The 18123-nt window shown below is 34.0% G+C and overlaps 1 protein-coding gene across 11 annotated transcripts; it reads right to left on the bottom strand.

The window, feature by feature from the left end:
- Window positions 1–1894: 1894 nt before the first annotated feature.
- LOC140879113 (glyoxysomal fatty acid beta-oxidation multifunctional protein MFP-a-like) lies at window positions 1895–9689 on the bottom strand. 11 transcript variants are annotated; one of them, XM_073282762.1, is made up of 20 exons: window positions 9520–9659; window positions 8951–9418; window positions 8741–8868; window positions 8543–8614; window positions 8399–8464; window positions 8270–8323; window positions 8121–8188; window positions 7511–7592; window positions 6602–6657; window positions 6226–6528; window positions 6060–6146; window positions 5269–5443; window positions 5082–5203; window positions 4611–4771; window positions 4266–4520; window positions 3828–3949; window positions 3584–3705; window positions 2760–2908; window positions 2548–2686; window positions 1895–2294 (listed from the first exon to the last, which is right to left on the bottom strand). In XM_073282762.1, exons 4-20 carry the CDS (start codon window positions 8610–8612, stop codon window positions 2259–2261), a joined length of 2067 nt encoding a protein of 688 aa, XP_073138863.1. In that variant the 5' UTR covers window positions 8613–8614; window positions 8741–8868; window positions 8951–9418; window positions 9520–9659; the 3' UTR covers window positions 1895–2258. The 11 variants fall into 11 exon arrangements, with proteins under 11 accessions (XP_073138863.1, XP_073138862.1, XP_073138861.1 ...); XM_073282761.1 differs by having other exon boundaries at window positions 8741–8879; XM_073282760.1 differs by having other exon boundaries at window positions 8741–9407; window positions 9520–9635.
- Window positions 9690–18123: the final 8434 nt, after the last annotated feature.

Raw genomic sequence — 18123 nt, forward strand, 5'->3', positions numbered from 1 at the left:
AAATTATTCATTTGATCATCGATTCTCTAAAAATAATTAATTCTCATTGAATATTCATCATTGAAAATTTAATTTCTATCTCACCTTAATTTTAGTTAATTAGACACAAGCGTTTTAAATTATCTCTTATCAATGAATTAACTCAAATACAAGCGATTAAGGTTTATATTCAAGATAACATACAAACTAGTGAAATTGATGAACCTAGACAATACAAACACAAGTGGTTGTATTTAATCTATTCAATTGTTGTTCCTACGAATTAACAAATTCACAAGCGGAAGTTATTATTCATAGTTGCTTCACAAATTAGAGGGATCAAACAATTACGGATTTGATATCTAATTTAGTGGTAGATTGCATGATAAAATCATAGGGTGATCAAGCCACTAATCTCACATACAAGCATAAAATAAATCTCAAACAACTTTTGATATCCAATTAAAATCAAACACTGAAAATTCGAATCTCACAAAATAAATAAATTCAAGGGCTTGTCTTCCTTAACCAAGAATTAAACTTAGCCAAACATATTCATGAAATTCCTAAGCAAGATCCAAAAGAAAAGAAAAAGTCTAAAAAAATTAAGAAGAAAACCTAGCCGTCAAAGAGTTCTTGGTGTTCAACCCCCCAAATCTGGTTACAAGATAGGTATTTTTCGATATGGAAATATTAAATAAAGACTAGAATCCTCCAAAAACTAATTTCCTTTTTCAGATAAAATTTCCCGAAAATCTCGTCTCGCTCGATTGGTAAAAATGTGCAGATCGAGCGAGACATCCTCTGGTCCGCATCATTTTCCTTTCTCTTCTCCCGCTCGATCGGTAAAAAGTTATCGATCGAAAGCTTCTCTGCCCGAAACTTCGTCCGCATACACAACAACACTTTTCATTAGCGCGTTAGCGCTTAAACTAGCGTCTCTCACAAGCGCAATATCGCTTCCTCAATCTCTCCAAGTGCAATAGCGCTTCTAAAGGGCTCTATAGTAGAGCTGTTCAAAGGAGTTGTTCGTTAAAGCTGTTAAACAACAACTCTACTTTTTTTCATCTTCTTTCTTTGATTCTTCTCTTCAATTCTTTTGCTCCATTTTTCTATTTTCCAATATCAAAACACAAATAATGATTAGGAACTATAAAATAAATTTAATCAATGCAAATTCTCTTAATCATACAAATTAACACAAATAAATATAGAAAAATATCATCACATCAGTTCTACCTTTAATATTAAGCATTTTTTGTGTGCCAAATCATCTCAAAATTTCTTCTCATTTTACCCTTAAATTTAACGCATATCTTAGTTAATTTAATTATATCTCAAATGACTAAATTTATTGTTACAACCACATTTTTTATATGATAATAAAAGATGAACAAGGTGATAATAAAGAAGATAACCCAGACGGCAGAGATAATCTCTGTACCCTAGCCAAGCTAGCCCCTAGCACAAGCTAGTTAACACTCAAGCAAATAAAAAAAACAGAATATTCCTAACAATCTACGACTCTCCCATTTTATAACCTCCACCATATTTAGATTTTTCTAAGGTTTGTAATTGCCCACAGGGGCATAGGCGAGTTGGTAAAATCTGAGATGACGTGAAAAAAAATTCTCCAGCATTGCGGATTCGATCCTCGTTTGAAGCATATTTCTTGCTAACATCGTTATCTTCTTTTCTCTTTGTCTTCTTTTTCAGATTTCATCATTTATCCGTTTTTATCCATTTTTATGTGGTCGACAATTTAATTTTTTGAAGAAAAAAACGGGAAAAAAAAAAAAAAAACTGTAACTGAGAAAAAAAATGTGAGCTTTAAAAAAAGTAAAGAAAATATTAGATTGATACCACATCTTAATGGTAAGGATGTGGATCGAGCAGAAAGAGCATATACATGTAATGTTGGAATATCATATTAGATAAGACAATAACAGAAGCACACAGAAAAACATATACTTTACAAAAGTTTATCTTCCACCAATCCTAATCACAACTACGATCGACAGCCATGAAGCTGGCAAAACCATAGAAAAAGGCGAGGGACGGAGAGGAGAATAGATGCATGAAAAATAAGGATGAAGAACACAGGAGGAATTGTTGGTAGAAAATAGATTAGTACAATCTTGCTTACACAACCTCTAAACCAAAGCCAATTTAGGTTCAGCTCCTCGCATCATCCGAAAATTTGCCATAACCAATAAGCCAAGCTGCCACCTTCTTAACTGGAAGCATCCAGGACAATGAATTCCTAAGGTGCATCAGCTTCACAATCTGGATTTACCATGATTTGTTTCATTTACCTGCATTGTTAACACAAGTAAAACTCTCAGAAACACATGCAAAAATTTTATTATCTTCAACCAGGTTTTAGTCCAACTGATATAGTTCGTTTGAAGTTAAACTTCAAGCAAGGTTCAGAGCAAAAGCTACTTTATCACGTTAATACATAATAACGTAAAATCAGTTGTGGCCGTAGATATCCACATGCCCCAAAATAAGCAAAGTCACATTTTCAGAATAAGTTTCAAAGAAAAAAAGTATAGACGAACTCACTAACGATACTCCCTTTGCTGCACATTCTGTTATGTAGGCACAGGGCTTGAAAAATTCTCCATGTACCTTCGACCAATTTTCCAAATTCGAATGAATATAAGCAGAGCTAAAGGTATCAGACCAGTAAATGATTCCTCCCCTGGTTTGGTTTACACAAAATCAGTATCTTATATTAGTTAAGGAAACAGATAAAGGAGGAAGGAAATGCAAACCTATATGCTGGGAATCCCATTCCCAAAACAGAAGCAACATCAAGATCAGATGGCCTAGTTACAATTCCCTTTGAAATGAGTTGGCATGCCTCATTCAAAGCAGGAAAAAGGATCATCTCAACCATCTCGTCATTGGACAATTTTGTCAACTGTACCACGGATAAGAGTGTACATGATGTTGCTTGGCTAGAAATCCAAAATTAAATCAAATATTTGGAATATTTCTTAACCATCAACTGGAGAGAACATAAAGAAAATATTCATCAATCATAAGAGATCCCCCAAAAATAACCTATCGTGCAGTAGATTGTACAAGGTCATTTAAAAAAATTATGAATGAAATAGGCTCCAAGATGAATGCATTAAAGAAGCATGGACATATCGTAAAGTGCGAACTTGAGTTCCCTCATACATAATTAATGAAAAGGAGGTTTTACTTGTCGATCAGACATGGTACATGATGCAGGATCAAAATCAAAATCAAAATCAAAATCAAAATCAAAAGAGAAATGTGAAGCATGGAGGTGTAGATGATCAATTCTTGTAGAATTTGTTGCATAACAGGCAAAAATACAAAATTCCATGTATACAAAAAAATCTACATCAAACCTGGACCTATTTGACAGACCAAGCTATTCATAGAAGTGATTTACATTACTTATATGATCGTTTTGCCCTTGAAGCAATGAAAAGTACACTTTACATGTGTTCAGCTTGGTCTGCTTCAAACCATTTTTCTTTTCTTTTCTCTCCTTTCCTTTTTCTTTTTTTTTTTGGTGGGGGGTTGTGGGGTTGGGGGTTGGTGAGGAGATGGAGAGAAGGACCTTGGATTCTATGGTCATATATGATGTATTCCCAGACTTTTGTAGATATTTTTTTATCTTGGCATTTGGGGTAGCCATGCCACAGTTGTCATATTTGTAGAAACCCTTGCCACTGGATTCACCTGAAATAAATGTCATAAAGTATAATAATTTCATTGCAAGCCCACAAGTGTCCTTAAAAATATATAACCAAAACATTCATACACATGAAAGCCCAAAAAGCCAGAAAACATGGATAAGTTACCTTCATAATCATGTTGTCGCAAGAATGAAATCAGTTTAATATGATAAGAACTATCAGGGAGATTCTCAACATATATCCTGCCAATCGCTTCAAAAACTTGAAGTCCAAGCATATCTATCATCCTGCATCAATTTCAACACCAAAATAGATGGATGAAATAATTCTACAAGAAGAAAAACCTGAAAAATCGCAATAAGAATTGTAATCAAAATGGTCTGATGCTTTGAATAGCAAGATAGAGAAATTTTTTTCTGTCAGTATTTAAAAATAAAAACATCGGACTTTGCATTCATCGTTCATGCGAAAATGGAGGTACAAAATTTGATTCCATTTTCTCAAATATTTTGGAGATGGTACTGTTTCACTATTCGTGAACTCAAACCCTGTCAATTTATATTATTGCATAAACTCAAATCAGATTTAGAATTTCCAGCATACCTAAATGGGCCTAATAGCATCCCAAAGCTTGTAAAAGCCTGATCAATCAGGTATAGATCTACTCCTCTTTCAGCTAGAAATATTGCTGCATGCAAATATTTGATAAGCAATCTGTTGATTGAATGACCTTCTAAATCCCCAACTATGATTGGGGTTTTCCTCATTTTCTTCCCAAGATCCATTAAATCAACAATTACTTGTGGAGATGTACTATCCATACGAACAATTTCTATAAGTGGCATGTCAGGAGATGGGCTGCAACCAAATTGTGAGATAGAATTTCAAACAAATGCGTACATCAGATCAGTTAAAATAAAATAAGTATCGATGAATCATTATAATTACCAGAAAAAGTGAATCCCGGCCATCCTATCATGACATTTTGTCTTTTCCCCAATCGATTTCAAACTGAATGTTAAGCTACTGGTAAAAATACAATGCGGGGGGCAGATTTTCTCAAGATCTGCAAAAATCTCTTGCTGCAAGGACAAAGTTCCTGCTTCAGCCTGCCAAATTTTAGATGCAAGAAATCAATCCTTTGACCCAAGTATTCCCACACAAGTACTCGAATTATTAGGAAACTCGTGCTTTTGAGATCAAATCTTAAGTGAGAGAGCATAATGTCACATGGAAAAATATCAAAGCAGACACTTTAAGGAGACCAATTTTCAAGAGAGAGTTAACCGGAAAAAAAAAATCCTAAACAGCTTCTCTGATCCAAGGGCTTTAGCACCAGTTCTACGCGTCCATGCACTTGAATGAGAATAAACATCAGAATAGAGAAAATGGACGCATCTAGTTAATTTTAAAACCAACCTCTATGACTAACTCAACATCTTTGAAGTCATCGTAGTCAAGAACACCCTTTAATAAACTGAAAACCTTTTCAGGCCTATACTGATCTTCCTTTCCATTCTTGACATGATTTTGCAGTTTTCCTGTCACAAAATGACATTAGTTTCAGAATTATATATTTTCACATTTCTTGGTGAAGGATGCTCACCCTTGACTCTGTCGATCTGCAACAATAAACTCTTTTCATCCTTCTCTTTCAGAATGACTTGGTAGTTACTAAGTACCAACAATTTTGCCACTTCAGAGCTCATTGCTCCCCCACCAATAAGAGCAACCTTATTAAATTTTCTTGGCAGCAACTTGCTCTTAGTAACACCAGGAATCTGATGCCAGTATATTATTATAGGGATTAGTCCTTTTGAACATCGGCATTTAAATAGCATGAAACGGAGAGAGAAAGAGAGAGGGAAGAGATTTGACCCCCCCAAAAAAATGAAGGGCCAACTGATGCACGCCAAGGCCAGCCACTACATTAGCAACAATACTTCTCATTGGGTGATTAGAGGGTGCAACAGAATTGGACCGCTTCGCAAGCTTTTCAAATTAGCTCGAAAATTAATTGATCCATCTTCGAAATTACTGAATATGAATGCGTTTGATATTTTTCGAACCAAACTCGAACCCAAATTATTTCGTTCAATAGTTCGCGAGCTTTAATATTTTACTAATATAATGTAATTATATGTCAAATGATTATATTTTGAGTCTTTCTTATTGAACAATAGTTTGAATAGCTCACAAAACATATTCGAATATTACGAGCCAAACTCGAGCTCTAATTCAAGTCGAATTCGAGCTAGAGTTCGATTTCAAGTATTAATATTTTCTTAACATTCGGCTTGATTCGATTTATTTGAATCCTATTCATGATCATCACAAACAATTATTCGTTTTTACTCCAAGTGCTAATATAAGTAAGATACGAGGCTTAGGACTAACCTTAAAAACTAAACGTTGGGCGAAAAATACATGGATGAGGCTCTTGCAAGTGCTAGATTGTCGAAGTTCTTGCAGAGCTTCTGCTTCCTGCCACGTGAAGGAAAATTATCATAAACTTTGTGTATCTTAATATCTAATAGCATAAAAAAAGTTACACCTGAAATACCTTCCACAGGGCATTACGAGGGCCTGAAACTATTCCATGTTCAATAACATCGATGCATACCAATTGATGCACTAGGTTTGGATTTTGTTTCTGGACTTCAAACCGAGCTGATTTCAGTATCGCCCTAGCTTCAGCAAATGGTTCTAGTTTGTCAATTTTATAAAGACTAATGATCCATGGTCTTCTACACTCTGATATATCCAACGCCCATTGACGAGCTACTCCAAGCAGCTTATCTGCTGGAGCTATTGCATCCACAAGGTTCAAAATTCGAGCTTCCTCTCCACTTACTCGCTTTGACATCTGGTTAGACAAAAAAGAAGGTTCCAAATATGGAAGGGGAAAAACTTAAACATGAAAAGTACCAACTTCGTACCAAAATCATTTCAAGAGCCTTGGTAAGGCCCACGAGCCTGGGAAGCCGCTGCGTCCCTGGAGCAAATCAAATTAGTTCTATAACTAATTTCTACAACATATGATATGGAGGGCAAAAAAAAAAAATTCCTATTATCTATCAACACATTGAGTTTCGGCAAACACATATTTGATCCAATCTAGTGAAGGCAGTATCATGATAGTAGTCTGGAAAAAAAACCACATTTTTGCTCTTCAATAATTTTAACATAAAAATATGACGAGGTTATCTACGCTCCACATTCCAAAACATGCAGATCCAATCTATGGATGCATTTTATAATCATATTCGAAGGCTCGTAATATCCTATATTAAAAGATCATATAAAAGAAACCTGTTCAAATAGCTCTAGCAATTAAACTAGACAAAAAGGCATGAACGATTTTGTGGTCATGGAAAATGGAATATTTCGTGAGAAAAATCGACCAGCATAAAACATCATTCTGACAAAAGAAAATAGTTCCTGTCAACATTCAGCAAAAAAATTTCTCTCCACCTAATCAACAAATGATTATTGGATCACATAGAATTGAAATAGATGTTCTGCGTGATTCATCACTTTCGGCAATCAACCACCCAATGAGGCAAAAAGGAATTTTAAATTGATATTACTCGCTCCTGTTATTTGAAGAAATAATGATGGTACAGTCTATGTTTAAATATAGAAGAGGAAAAAAGGGAAAAAAATAGCTTATGGGAATAAGTTAGTGATGGACAAGAATACTATGGGAACAAGCTCACCATATGTCCGACAATTTCTTAAAAGGAAGATACAAAATTTTAATTTGAAAAAGAGATCATTGAAATATTTCACAGTAGGAGATCATCAGGGAACCGAAACATTTTCCACGCATGAAAGGACATCAGTACCACCAAGTCCAGGAAGAATCCCATACTGAAGTTCAGTAAGGCCCAATTGTGCGGTGGAAGTTGATATGCGAGCATGACAGGCCTGAAAAAGGCAAAACAAAAATAAGTATTTTATATGTGTTATGCCCAAAAATCATACCTCCATCTCCAAAGGTTTCCTGAACTTATTGATGCATCTATAAATACAATATACTATTGAGGCTGGTACATTACTTCAGAAATCACATTTAGGAAAAAAAACAAAACCAGTGTAGTTACCATGTGTTTATGAAGAGTTAACCTTGAATGAGTGTGATAAAGGAAAGTAACAGTAGCATAGATGTAAGGCAAGTTAAAATGTTGTTCTAGTACCAGTATTTGGATAAAACTTATTCAACTATTTCCAAAACAGGAAAGTAGGTTTAAGTGGTCTAAGAAAATGTGTAATTCCCATCTCAATTTCTTTTGGTATTTAACGGAAACTTCAATATCAAAACTGAAATATCAAGAGATGGTGTAGAGGTATGACTTATAAGTTGCATGGACTTTATTGCCCAACAGAGAGACAATTCATGGTACCAAACATAATAATCACAGAAAGAAGAAAGCAAATGAAAAAGACCATACATACAAGAGCAATTTCCAGTCCACCACCAAAAGCAGGACCTTCAATAGCAGCTACCAAAGGCTTTCTTGCACCTATGATAAATAGTTACTGGCGAAACATGAAAACAATAAATCTCCTTAAAACCACAGGAGCTGCGGCTGGTAATGTAATACCTTCCAAAGTATCGGTGACAATTTCAATTGACATAAATCCAAGCTCCTTTTTTGCTGTTACATAATTTCACCTCTCAGAACAACCGAAACCTCTTCAAGGTATTTCAAGGGACAATAATCCATTCTTACTCTTTTTCCCTTGCATTCCACCAAAAGCTGTCACGTCAAAACCAGCAGAGAACTTTCCTTTCAAGCCTGTTCAGCTAACCAGGGAATTAAACTCACAATAAGATCATCTACCAGCATGAAAAACTAGGTCATCTTCAATCTTACCAGTAACTACAATTGCTTTAACGTCGTGTCTTAATAGAGCTCCTTCAATAGTCCTTTTCAAGTCGAGCATCACTACAAAACGGCAAACCGCTTACAAGAATATAGAAATTGATCCAGGAGAAAACCCTATACAATGAGCTCAAAAGAGCGTTAAAATTTTCCTCTTGCAACTTATAGACATGAAATAGCGGATAGGACCTGGCCAGCTGATTGGAACTACGCTTCTTCAAACAGTTTAGTAGGATTTGTTCAGATAAATATGAGTTATTCGGACAGCATAGCTTCGAGCTGTATGCCAAATTTTTTAAAACTATTTGATGAAGTTTCTGGCACCATCCTTGCACCAAAAGAAAAGGATAATCCATTTCCATCCTCTCCATTCTTAGATAAATGTTATGTGTGACTTACCTTTTGTTTTACCGAATACACGATTTGTACACCCCTTTGCATCGTATCCAAATCAAAGCAAGTGCGAACTAAAGCCTCCGTCAAGGCCATATCGATAAACCAGAGTAAAAAGAAGACAATACTTGCCATATTCAAATTCGAGCAAACGGAAAAGGAATAGATGAAATCTACATGAATTAAAGCTCCAGTATAAAGCAAAATATGCTATCAGATAATTTTGGCTATGTGTGCCTAGAGAATACTCTTGTGAAGTTGTGATGGTACAAGTCTACAAGAGAACAAGGAAATGCAGGCTTCATCCCACTGTATTATTTCTAGTACTCCATTGACTTCACCCGGCATATAGAAGTGAATACTGATAGATGCTGACACTCGACATATTCATATATCAATCTCCGTTGAGGCTCCGACAAGGTGAACACAGTACCAAAGCATCATTCTAGTAGACTAAGAAAATCTTGACAAGTTCTTTCCAGTTCCCATCATCGATCATCATCACCACCGGAGAACAGAATAAGAAATCGAAACCAAAACCAAAACCAAAAAAAAAAAGGCGGGTTTAAATATACCGGCAGCTGAGAGCAGATTGAGAGGTGGGTTGTTGATCGCGACAACGGCCACCCCATCGACTCCGACATCCACCTCTGTTTTCCCGACCATCGCGCGGCTTCGCTATGGTTTCTACTTTCTAGTGGCAGTGCTTTGTGAGAGATGCCAATGGTAGATAGAATAAATTTGGGTCCAAAAGATTCCCGTTTGGCGTAGCAAGTAGACACACGTTACTTTTTTGTTTCAAAAGTCAGGCCAAAAAATATTTTTTTAAGTGCTTTTCAGTTAACAAAGTATTTGGTTGACCAAAAAAGTGCTTATTTAAGCACTTTTTAAAATCAAAATTAGAGCTTTTTTAAAAGCCAAAAATTATAGCTTTTAAAAGCACTTATTTTAAAAAATCTCTACAAAATCCAAACGGGCTCATTATCTTGTACTATTTACAGTGGCATGTTAGAATAACTAATTTGGTGTCATGATTTATTTTTCAATATATTCAAAATATACTTCATTTCAATTGTTTGTTTTCGGCATGTTTTTTACTTACTATCCCAACATCTCCAATAACACTCTTTGTCAATTTCAGTTCTTTTTTATATTTTTTAATTAACCTAACCTGTTAAGCATCAAAATTCATATACAATATAATTATTATTTTACACACGTAAATGCGTGTGTACCGTTGCTAGTTATTTTTTAATCTTAACTGTCTTTACTTCCTTTCTGTTTTTTGAAAGTAGTCTTGTCTTTACTTCCTTCCAATAAACGATTATAGTAAAATTTTGATGAAGTGTAATTGTTTGTAAAAAAATTTTTTAGTAACCCAGTTATCATTTTCAAGGTGATTAAAATTTAAACAACATTTAGGAGAGTTATTTGCATTAAATATCCCTGTGAAATATTGAAAATGTACATTTCTCTTTTGTGAAATTTTAATAGGCATTTTCAACACTGACCTTATATAAAATTAGCACACGCGCCCCTTCATATAAGCAATTATTGCGCACGCGCCCCTCATGCGACTGAGTCAATATTTGATTTTTTTGCACCAAATACCCCTGCGAAATATTAAAATTACATATTTGACTCCTTGAGAGTATAATTTTTAAATCTATTCAACCCATAATATCCAATTATAAAATATTTATCAAACATTTACATTTTATGAAAATTTTTTATTTTAAATTTATTATTATTAATTAATTTGTTTCTAAAAAAATTATTATTTTATCTTGATATCATTATTTTATTAAATTACTTTTTGTTTCCAATTTTTTCATTAAACATGCATTCATAAGCAAGGATTTAAATATCTAAACGTACCAAAGTATTGAACAAACATGATAAGTTCATGCATATTATTTTTTCAATTTAAGACTATATATGCTTGAACCAAAATCTAAAATTTTTGAGAATATGTATTGCACAATTTGCAATAAATAATAAAAATAAATTGGTTATATAATTATAAAATTTACTATTAAAATATATTTTTTGTATAACTAATTTTAAGATAAAATAACTAATATTTTTCATAGTTATTTAATTAAAAATATTATTTTATTCAATTAAATATAGAATTAATAACAAATTTTATCATTATATAATCATTTTATTTTATTTATTATTTATTGCAAATTGTTGAATGCATCTTTTCAAAAATTTAGATTTTAGTTCAATACTATATAGTCCTAAATCGAAAAAGTAATATGCTTGAACTTATCATTTTCATTAGTTTAATATTTTGGTACTTTTACGTATTTAAATCCTTGTTTATGAATGCATATTTAATAAAAAAATTGGAAGCACGAAGTAAGTTTAATAAAATAAGTATATCAAGATAAAGTAATAATATTTTTTTAGAAACAAATTAATTAATAATAAAAAATTTAAAATTAAAATTAAATTAAAATTAAAAATTCATAAAATGTAAATGTTTGATAAATATTTTATAATTGGATTGTATGGATTGAAAATATTTAAAAATTATACTCTCAATGCGTCAAATATGAAATTTTAATATTTCACAGGGGTATTTGATGCCAAAAAAAATCAAAATGTTTGTCCAGTCGCATGAGGAACGCGTGTGCAAAATCGCTCATATAAAGGGACACGTGTGCTAAATTTGTAAAAGTTCAGGGTTGAAGATGCGTATTAAAATTTCACAGGGGAAAAATGCATTTTCAATATTTCACAGGGGTATTTGATGCAAATAACTCCAACATTAAGGATTATTAAATATAACAATTTATGGCTTAATCAAGTTCAGAATAACATTCCAGTCTTCGGATCCTCCAAAGAGTTAGGAAGATCCGATGGTAGCTCGGAAGCACTGAACTTATCAGAATCAAGATCAGAATCAAATGTAGGGTTCTTAAGATCCGAACTAGTATCGAAACATCTGATCTATGTTAGGCAATGCAGATTTTGAGGTGTCAACTACACACAAACACGTGAGAGTTCAGAAGGTCTGAACTCAGATAACTGCAACTATCATCCTATGAGTTAATATTCAAATACACGCAAACACGTGAGAGTTCGAAAGACATACATGAATTGTAGGGGTGAGATCGGGTCGGGACCCGTTCCGTAATCCCCTTACCCGATTCCCGTTTCGATAAGAATTGAAATATTTTTTTCTCTCGATCTCGCACCCGAGAAGTGTCGAGACCCGAATATTCGGGATCCCGAACATTCGGGATCCAGTCAGATCGGGAGAGGGTAATCCCGAACAATATTTTTTTAAAAAAAATTCTATGAAAATATGAAGAAACTCAAACAATTTCTTAGTACATTACAAATAAATTAAAATTTCTTTGTATATAACCATTAAAAACTAAAACATCTTCTTAGTACATTACAATAAACTAAAACAACTACTTGATTATTACAAAAAAAAAACATATAATTATTCATAATAATAAAAAAACAAAATAAAAATTTATAACTAAATGTTAATATTAAAAAAGATAAATATAAATATATAAAAAAATAATTATATGGTAGATAAATTAAAAAACATTAATATTAAAACAGAAAATTATAAAAAAATCTATTTTTTAATTAAAAACATTATTAAAAAAATTATTAATGTATTCGGGTCGGATCGGGAATGTCGGGTAGAGTTGCCTGTACCGATCCCGATCCCGAAATTGATCCGTCGGGATTTTCGGGAAAATTTAGGAACGAAAAAAATTCGAAACGAGAACGGATTTGACATCGGGAAGGGTCGGAAATTTTATGAATTTTGCCGGTCCTAATGAATTGTATTATTTCCGGCCTTGGGGTACGTACTAAATAGACATCCTAACTTTTTTGTTTTTATCTTTTTTCATATATATGGAAGTAGCACACATGCGTTAGGACCAAACACATGGTCAAAATAATTAATATTTTTACTAAATTTTCCTCAAATATGATTTAATTTATGTATGAAATTAAATAAAAATTTAGGAAAAATTCCATACGCTATTTCTGTGATATCTCGGTTTTGCTCAAATCTCCATGAAAAAAGTATTAGCTAAAAACTCCTTATTTTTTAAAATTTCAAACTCACGCACTCATGCCATTATTTTTTATACTTCATGTGTGAGAATCAAGCACTCAAATCAGTTATAGAATGAGTCCAATCCGCTAACCCATGAATTACATGACTCCAAACCACTACCCAAGATTACAGGGCCCATGAACCCACAAGCTACTACCCTAAATTCAAGGACCTCAAACCCACTAACTAGGCATGGAGGAAGAGGAAAATCCAAGCAGCTCGAGTTGAAGTTTTCTGGGCAATCGAAGCAGCTTGTTGATCGCTTAAGAAGCTCCCAACCATCACTTAAAATTTGAAATTCAGTTTCAAAACAAGTAAGTGGGATTATTTGATATGTATGTTCTTGGATAAATATGCACACTCAAGTTTCTTTTGTAAGTGGGCAATTGTACATATATTCTTTAATATAAAGTAGCACGCTTATATTTTAGTAAGTGGGCTTAGCTATGTTTTAAAATCTTGATACGCTACTATTTTGTTTTGGTGAAAATATCGATCGAATGCACGTTCTTTTGAAAGTCTATGCTATGACTTATTGAATATTAAAAGCATGATTGAGATATTTTTTTGTTGTAAAGATTTGATTGAAAAATGGTTAAGGATGATTCCGAACCATGAACGTAACCATTGTACGATGGGATAATAATAAACGTTACTTTGGTCTCGCCCCATAGAGGAGCAACATATTGAAAATTGATGAGTTAAGCACCATGAAAATTGAGATGAACTTACAGCAATTATTGTTAATTATTGTTTATGTTGACACATTGTTCAAGCATGCACATGCTTATTTGAAATATGATATCGTATTTGTCTTTGTGTTTTTCAAGACACTCAACCCCTTACTTCTCTCTTTCGGATAGGAGCAAAGATCAGTTGGAGGAAGACGAACAAGAGATGTTCTGGGGGATGTTGAATAGCCTAGCTTGAGACTTTATAAGTTTGTTTAAATCAATATCAGTCAAAAACAATCTAGGTTTTATTAAAGTTTATGTTCAGCTACGTTTCCGCACTATTGTAACATTTTTTCCTCGTAAAAACATTGATTTTTCATTATGAACTAGAATTGTTTGGGCAATTATTGTATTACAAGGTTTGTTATTTGAATGTGAAGCATTGAACAATGTCGGATGTCAACGAGCTCGAGTCATGGGACGTGACATCATGCGTCTAATATTACGAATTTCCATGGTTTTTTTACGAGTTTTGTAACTAAAATACCCTCAAATTCATATACAAATTAATAAGACTTCTTCTGAGTGCCAACATTATTAATAATGAGAGAAAATTTAAATCATCACTGATGATATGAATATTCTTTAAATTTAAACAAAAACATTATATTATATTATAAATTAAATTTTGTTTTGAAAAGCAGTTGTGTAAAAATTTTATAATTAGTTGAACATTTATTTTCTGAGTAACGTGAAAACAAAATATTGATATTATTTTCATAATATTGGGTATAATTTTTTAGATTTAAATTAGGTTCGTGTCTACTTATATATATTATATATATATGTTGGAAATTTGTTTTAAATTAAAGTTTTGAATGAAAATTATAGTTCATGAATGTGAGAGTGTCCTTTGGCTCTCCACATTCTTGAGTTAATTTGAGACTTTTGGTTATTCACATTCTTGAGTTAATTTCAAGATTAATTGAGTCAATTAATCTTTCATGACTCTTGGTGTGTCTTTTAGAGCTTATAAATAGTGTGTTCATTTCCTCAATTCACACACACACAAAAATATTCAATCTCACTCAAGTATTCTCTTGTTTAATATTGTTAGCTTCTCAATTGGCCTCTGTTGAGTTTTGGTGATAAAGTGAATGTAAGATTTGAGTTCGGCAGATTAGTGAATTTGTGAATAGTTTGCTACTAGTTCAACCGTTATATCCTGAGAAACAGACATTCGTACGTGTCGACCCACAAGTACCTTGTGGAGGCGACGAATCTGTTTTAAGGAAATAATACTTAGCTACAGACTTCGGTTTGCTTTACAGTTTTTTTATTATTTCTTGTCCGCTTTATTTTTTACTCTTATTGTACTAGTTTTGTTATATCACGTTTTTGAGTTTAACATATTTGATAACAATCTTAAAACATAACCTTTGTTCTCATTTCGTAAATTGTTTCAGAAATGGCTTTTGCTTCAAATGAAATTACTCTCGTTGCCCCTCATGTCAATGTTCCACCTCGTATTGTTCCTCATCTTGCCCCATCTGGTGCTACAATTCATATGCCTAATAGTCATGGAGAAAAGCCATAGAAGTTCACTGGTGTGGACTTCAAGAGGTGGCAGCATAAAATGTTCTTCTACTTGATGACATTGAACTTGACTAGATTTCTCTCGGAGGACGCTCCTAAGCTCAAGGAGGCTAAGAAAGATATTGAATCCGTTAGTTCTTTGGAGGCATTGAATCATTTTGATTTCCTATGCCGAATTACGTATTGAACGGATTAATCGATTTGCTCTACAATGTGTACTGCGAAAAGAAAACAACCAAAGAGCTTTGGGAATCCTTTGACAAAAAGTACAAAACCGAGGATGCGAGGGCCAAGAAGTTTCTTGTAGGCCGCTTTATGGATTTTAAGATGGTAGATTCCAAACATGTTATCAGCCAAGTTCAAGAGCTCCAAGTGATTCTTCACGAGATTCACACTGAGGGGATGACGTTGAGCGAATCCTTCCAAGTGGTTGTCATAGTTGAGAAGCTACCGTCAGCATGGAAGGATTTCAAAAACTACTTGAAACACAAGCGCAAGGAGATGAATGTTGAAGAGCTCATTGTTCGACTTCGTATCGAGGAAAACCACAAGAGTTCAGAAAGATTACTGTTTTCTCCAATTGCTGCTAAAGCAAATGTTGTGGAGCATGACCAAAGCTCGAAAAAAAAAACTTCAATCTTTCCAACAAAAGGATGAAAATGGGACCGAAAGGAGACATTTCGAAGAAAAAGTTCTCCGGAAAATGCTATAACTGTGATGGTACTGGTCATAATACCTTTGAGTGCAAGAATCCAAAGAAAAACCGAGAGGGAACATGGTGGAGAACATATCCCATGAGGTTTCAAGCATGAACTTTCATGCTGTCATTTCTGAAGTGAATCTGGTTAGATAAAATCCAAGATAGTGGTGGATCGATACTGGTGCCACCCGTCATGTTTGCTATGACAAGGAAATGTTTGCAACTCTGGATGAATCAGAGCATGGTGAAAAACTATTCATGGGGAATTCTACTACCTTAGATATCAGGGACAGGGGAAATTGATCTTGAAGATGACTTCTGGGAAAGAGCTGACTCTCAACAATGTGATGTATGTGTCGAATGTTCGAAAGAATCTGGTGTCGGGTTCGCTTTTAAACAAGAATTGTTTCCGCATTGTCTTCGAGTTAGATAAAGTTATTTTTCTTCAAAGAATGGAATGTTTATTGGTAAAGGTTATGTAAGCAATGGTCTGTTCAAGTTTAATGTACTGGCTATTAAGCTCGTTATTAATAAAATGAAGTTTTCTACTTACTTGCATGAGTCTTTCAATTTGTGGCATGATAAACTATGACATGTTAATTATGATACTATTCGTAGATTAATTAACTTAAAAAGAATTCATACGTTCCAAATCAATGAACAACACAAATGTGAAAATAATGTTGAGGCAAAACTAATGAGATTACCTCTTCAAACAATTGAAAGAAATTGTGAATCTCTTGATATAATTCACTTTGATATATGTGATATAAAATGAGTACAAACACATGGTGAAAACAAATGTTTTATTACTTTGTTGCCGACAGAACAAAATATTGCTATGTGTATCTTTTTAAAGTAAAGATGAAGCTATTGAAAAGTTTGTCCACTACAAAAGTGAAGTTGAGAACCAACTTAACAAGAAAATTAAGGTGCTAAGAAATGATCGTAAAGGTGAGTATGAATCACCATTTACTGAGTTTTGTGCTCAACATGATATCAGACACGAAAGAACTGCACCTTATTCTTCTCAGCAAAATGGCGTTGCAGAGAGAAAAAATCGCACTTTGAAAAAAATTATGAATGCACTGTTATTGAGTTCTGGTTTACCACAGAACATGTGGGGGGGGGGGGGGGGGGGAAGAAGCTGTTCTGATAGCTAATTATCTTTTAAATAAGATACCTCGAAAGAAGCAAGATAAGAGTCCATATGAATTATGGAAACGAAGAACACCTTCTTACCAATATTTGCGAGTGTGGGGTTGTCTTGCCAAAGTAGTCGTGCCTACTCCAAAAAAGTTAAAGATTGGACCTAAAACTATTTATTGCATTTTCATTGGAATTGCACACAAAAGTAACGCTTATCGTTTCCTTGTATATGAATCTCAAATACTTGATATTGATAAGAATACGATAATGGAATCGAGAAATGCCTCATTCTAAGATAAGTAATTAACTTGGTAATCAAGATTAAAATGGGTAAAACTTGATTATAGGATTTTTATATGGATCTAAGGAGTTTGAAATTGGACCAGAACACTCGAAAATGGTTCGGAGGGTTCCAAGTGATCGGGTAGATCGGACCATCGAAACCCGGATCGGAAGATCCAAACTGCATGAAGTTCGGAAGCATAGTTAGTGTTCGGAACCAGGAAAGATCGGAACGTCCGAACTGCATTCGGAGCATTCGAACTCCACAGTCCAGCAGTCCAAGATGAGGTCAGCTTGATGATGTCATGGGTGACGTCTGGAGTGGCGAGATCGGATCTTCCAAAGAGTGATCGGAGCTTCCAAAGGACTGGCAAGGACACCTGTCGAGAAACCATTACACTTGGCGCGCATACAAGATCGGAATGTCTGATCAGGCGATCGGAGCATCCGATCGGGCAGTTCGAGTTTTGAACAAAGGAACGAAGCTTCTGATCAAGCTCTATAAATATGGGGCCGAGGGCCTCACTTTTTTCTCATTCCAACTTCTTTCTCTCCACTTCTCTAATAGTTTTAGGTGTTTTAACCACCTAGGAAGAGTCTGGGAGTTGAACTCTTATCTCGTTGGAGATGAATCATATTGGTAGAGAGGCGTAGTCCTACATTTATTGTGTTTTGT

The sequence above is a fragment of the Henckelia pumila genome, chromosome 2, assembly GCF_033568475.1.
Source record: "Henckelia pumila isolate YLH828 chromosome 2, ASM3356847v2, whole genome shotgun sequence".
In the NCBI taxonomy this organism is placed as follows: domain Eukaryota; kingdom Viridiplantae; phylum Streptophyta; class Magnoliopsida; order Lamiales; family Gesneriaceae; genus Henckelia; species Henckelia pumila.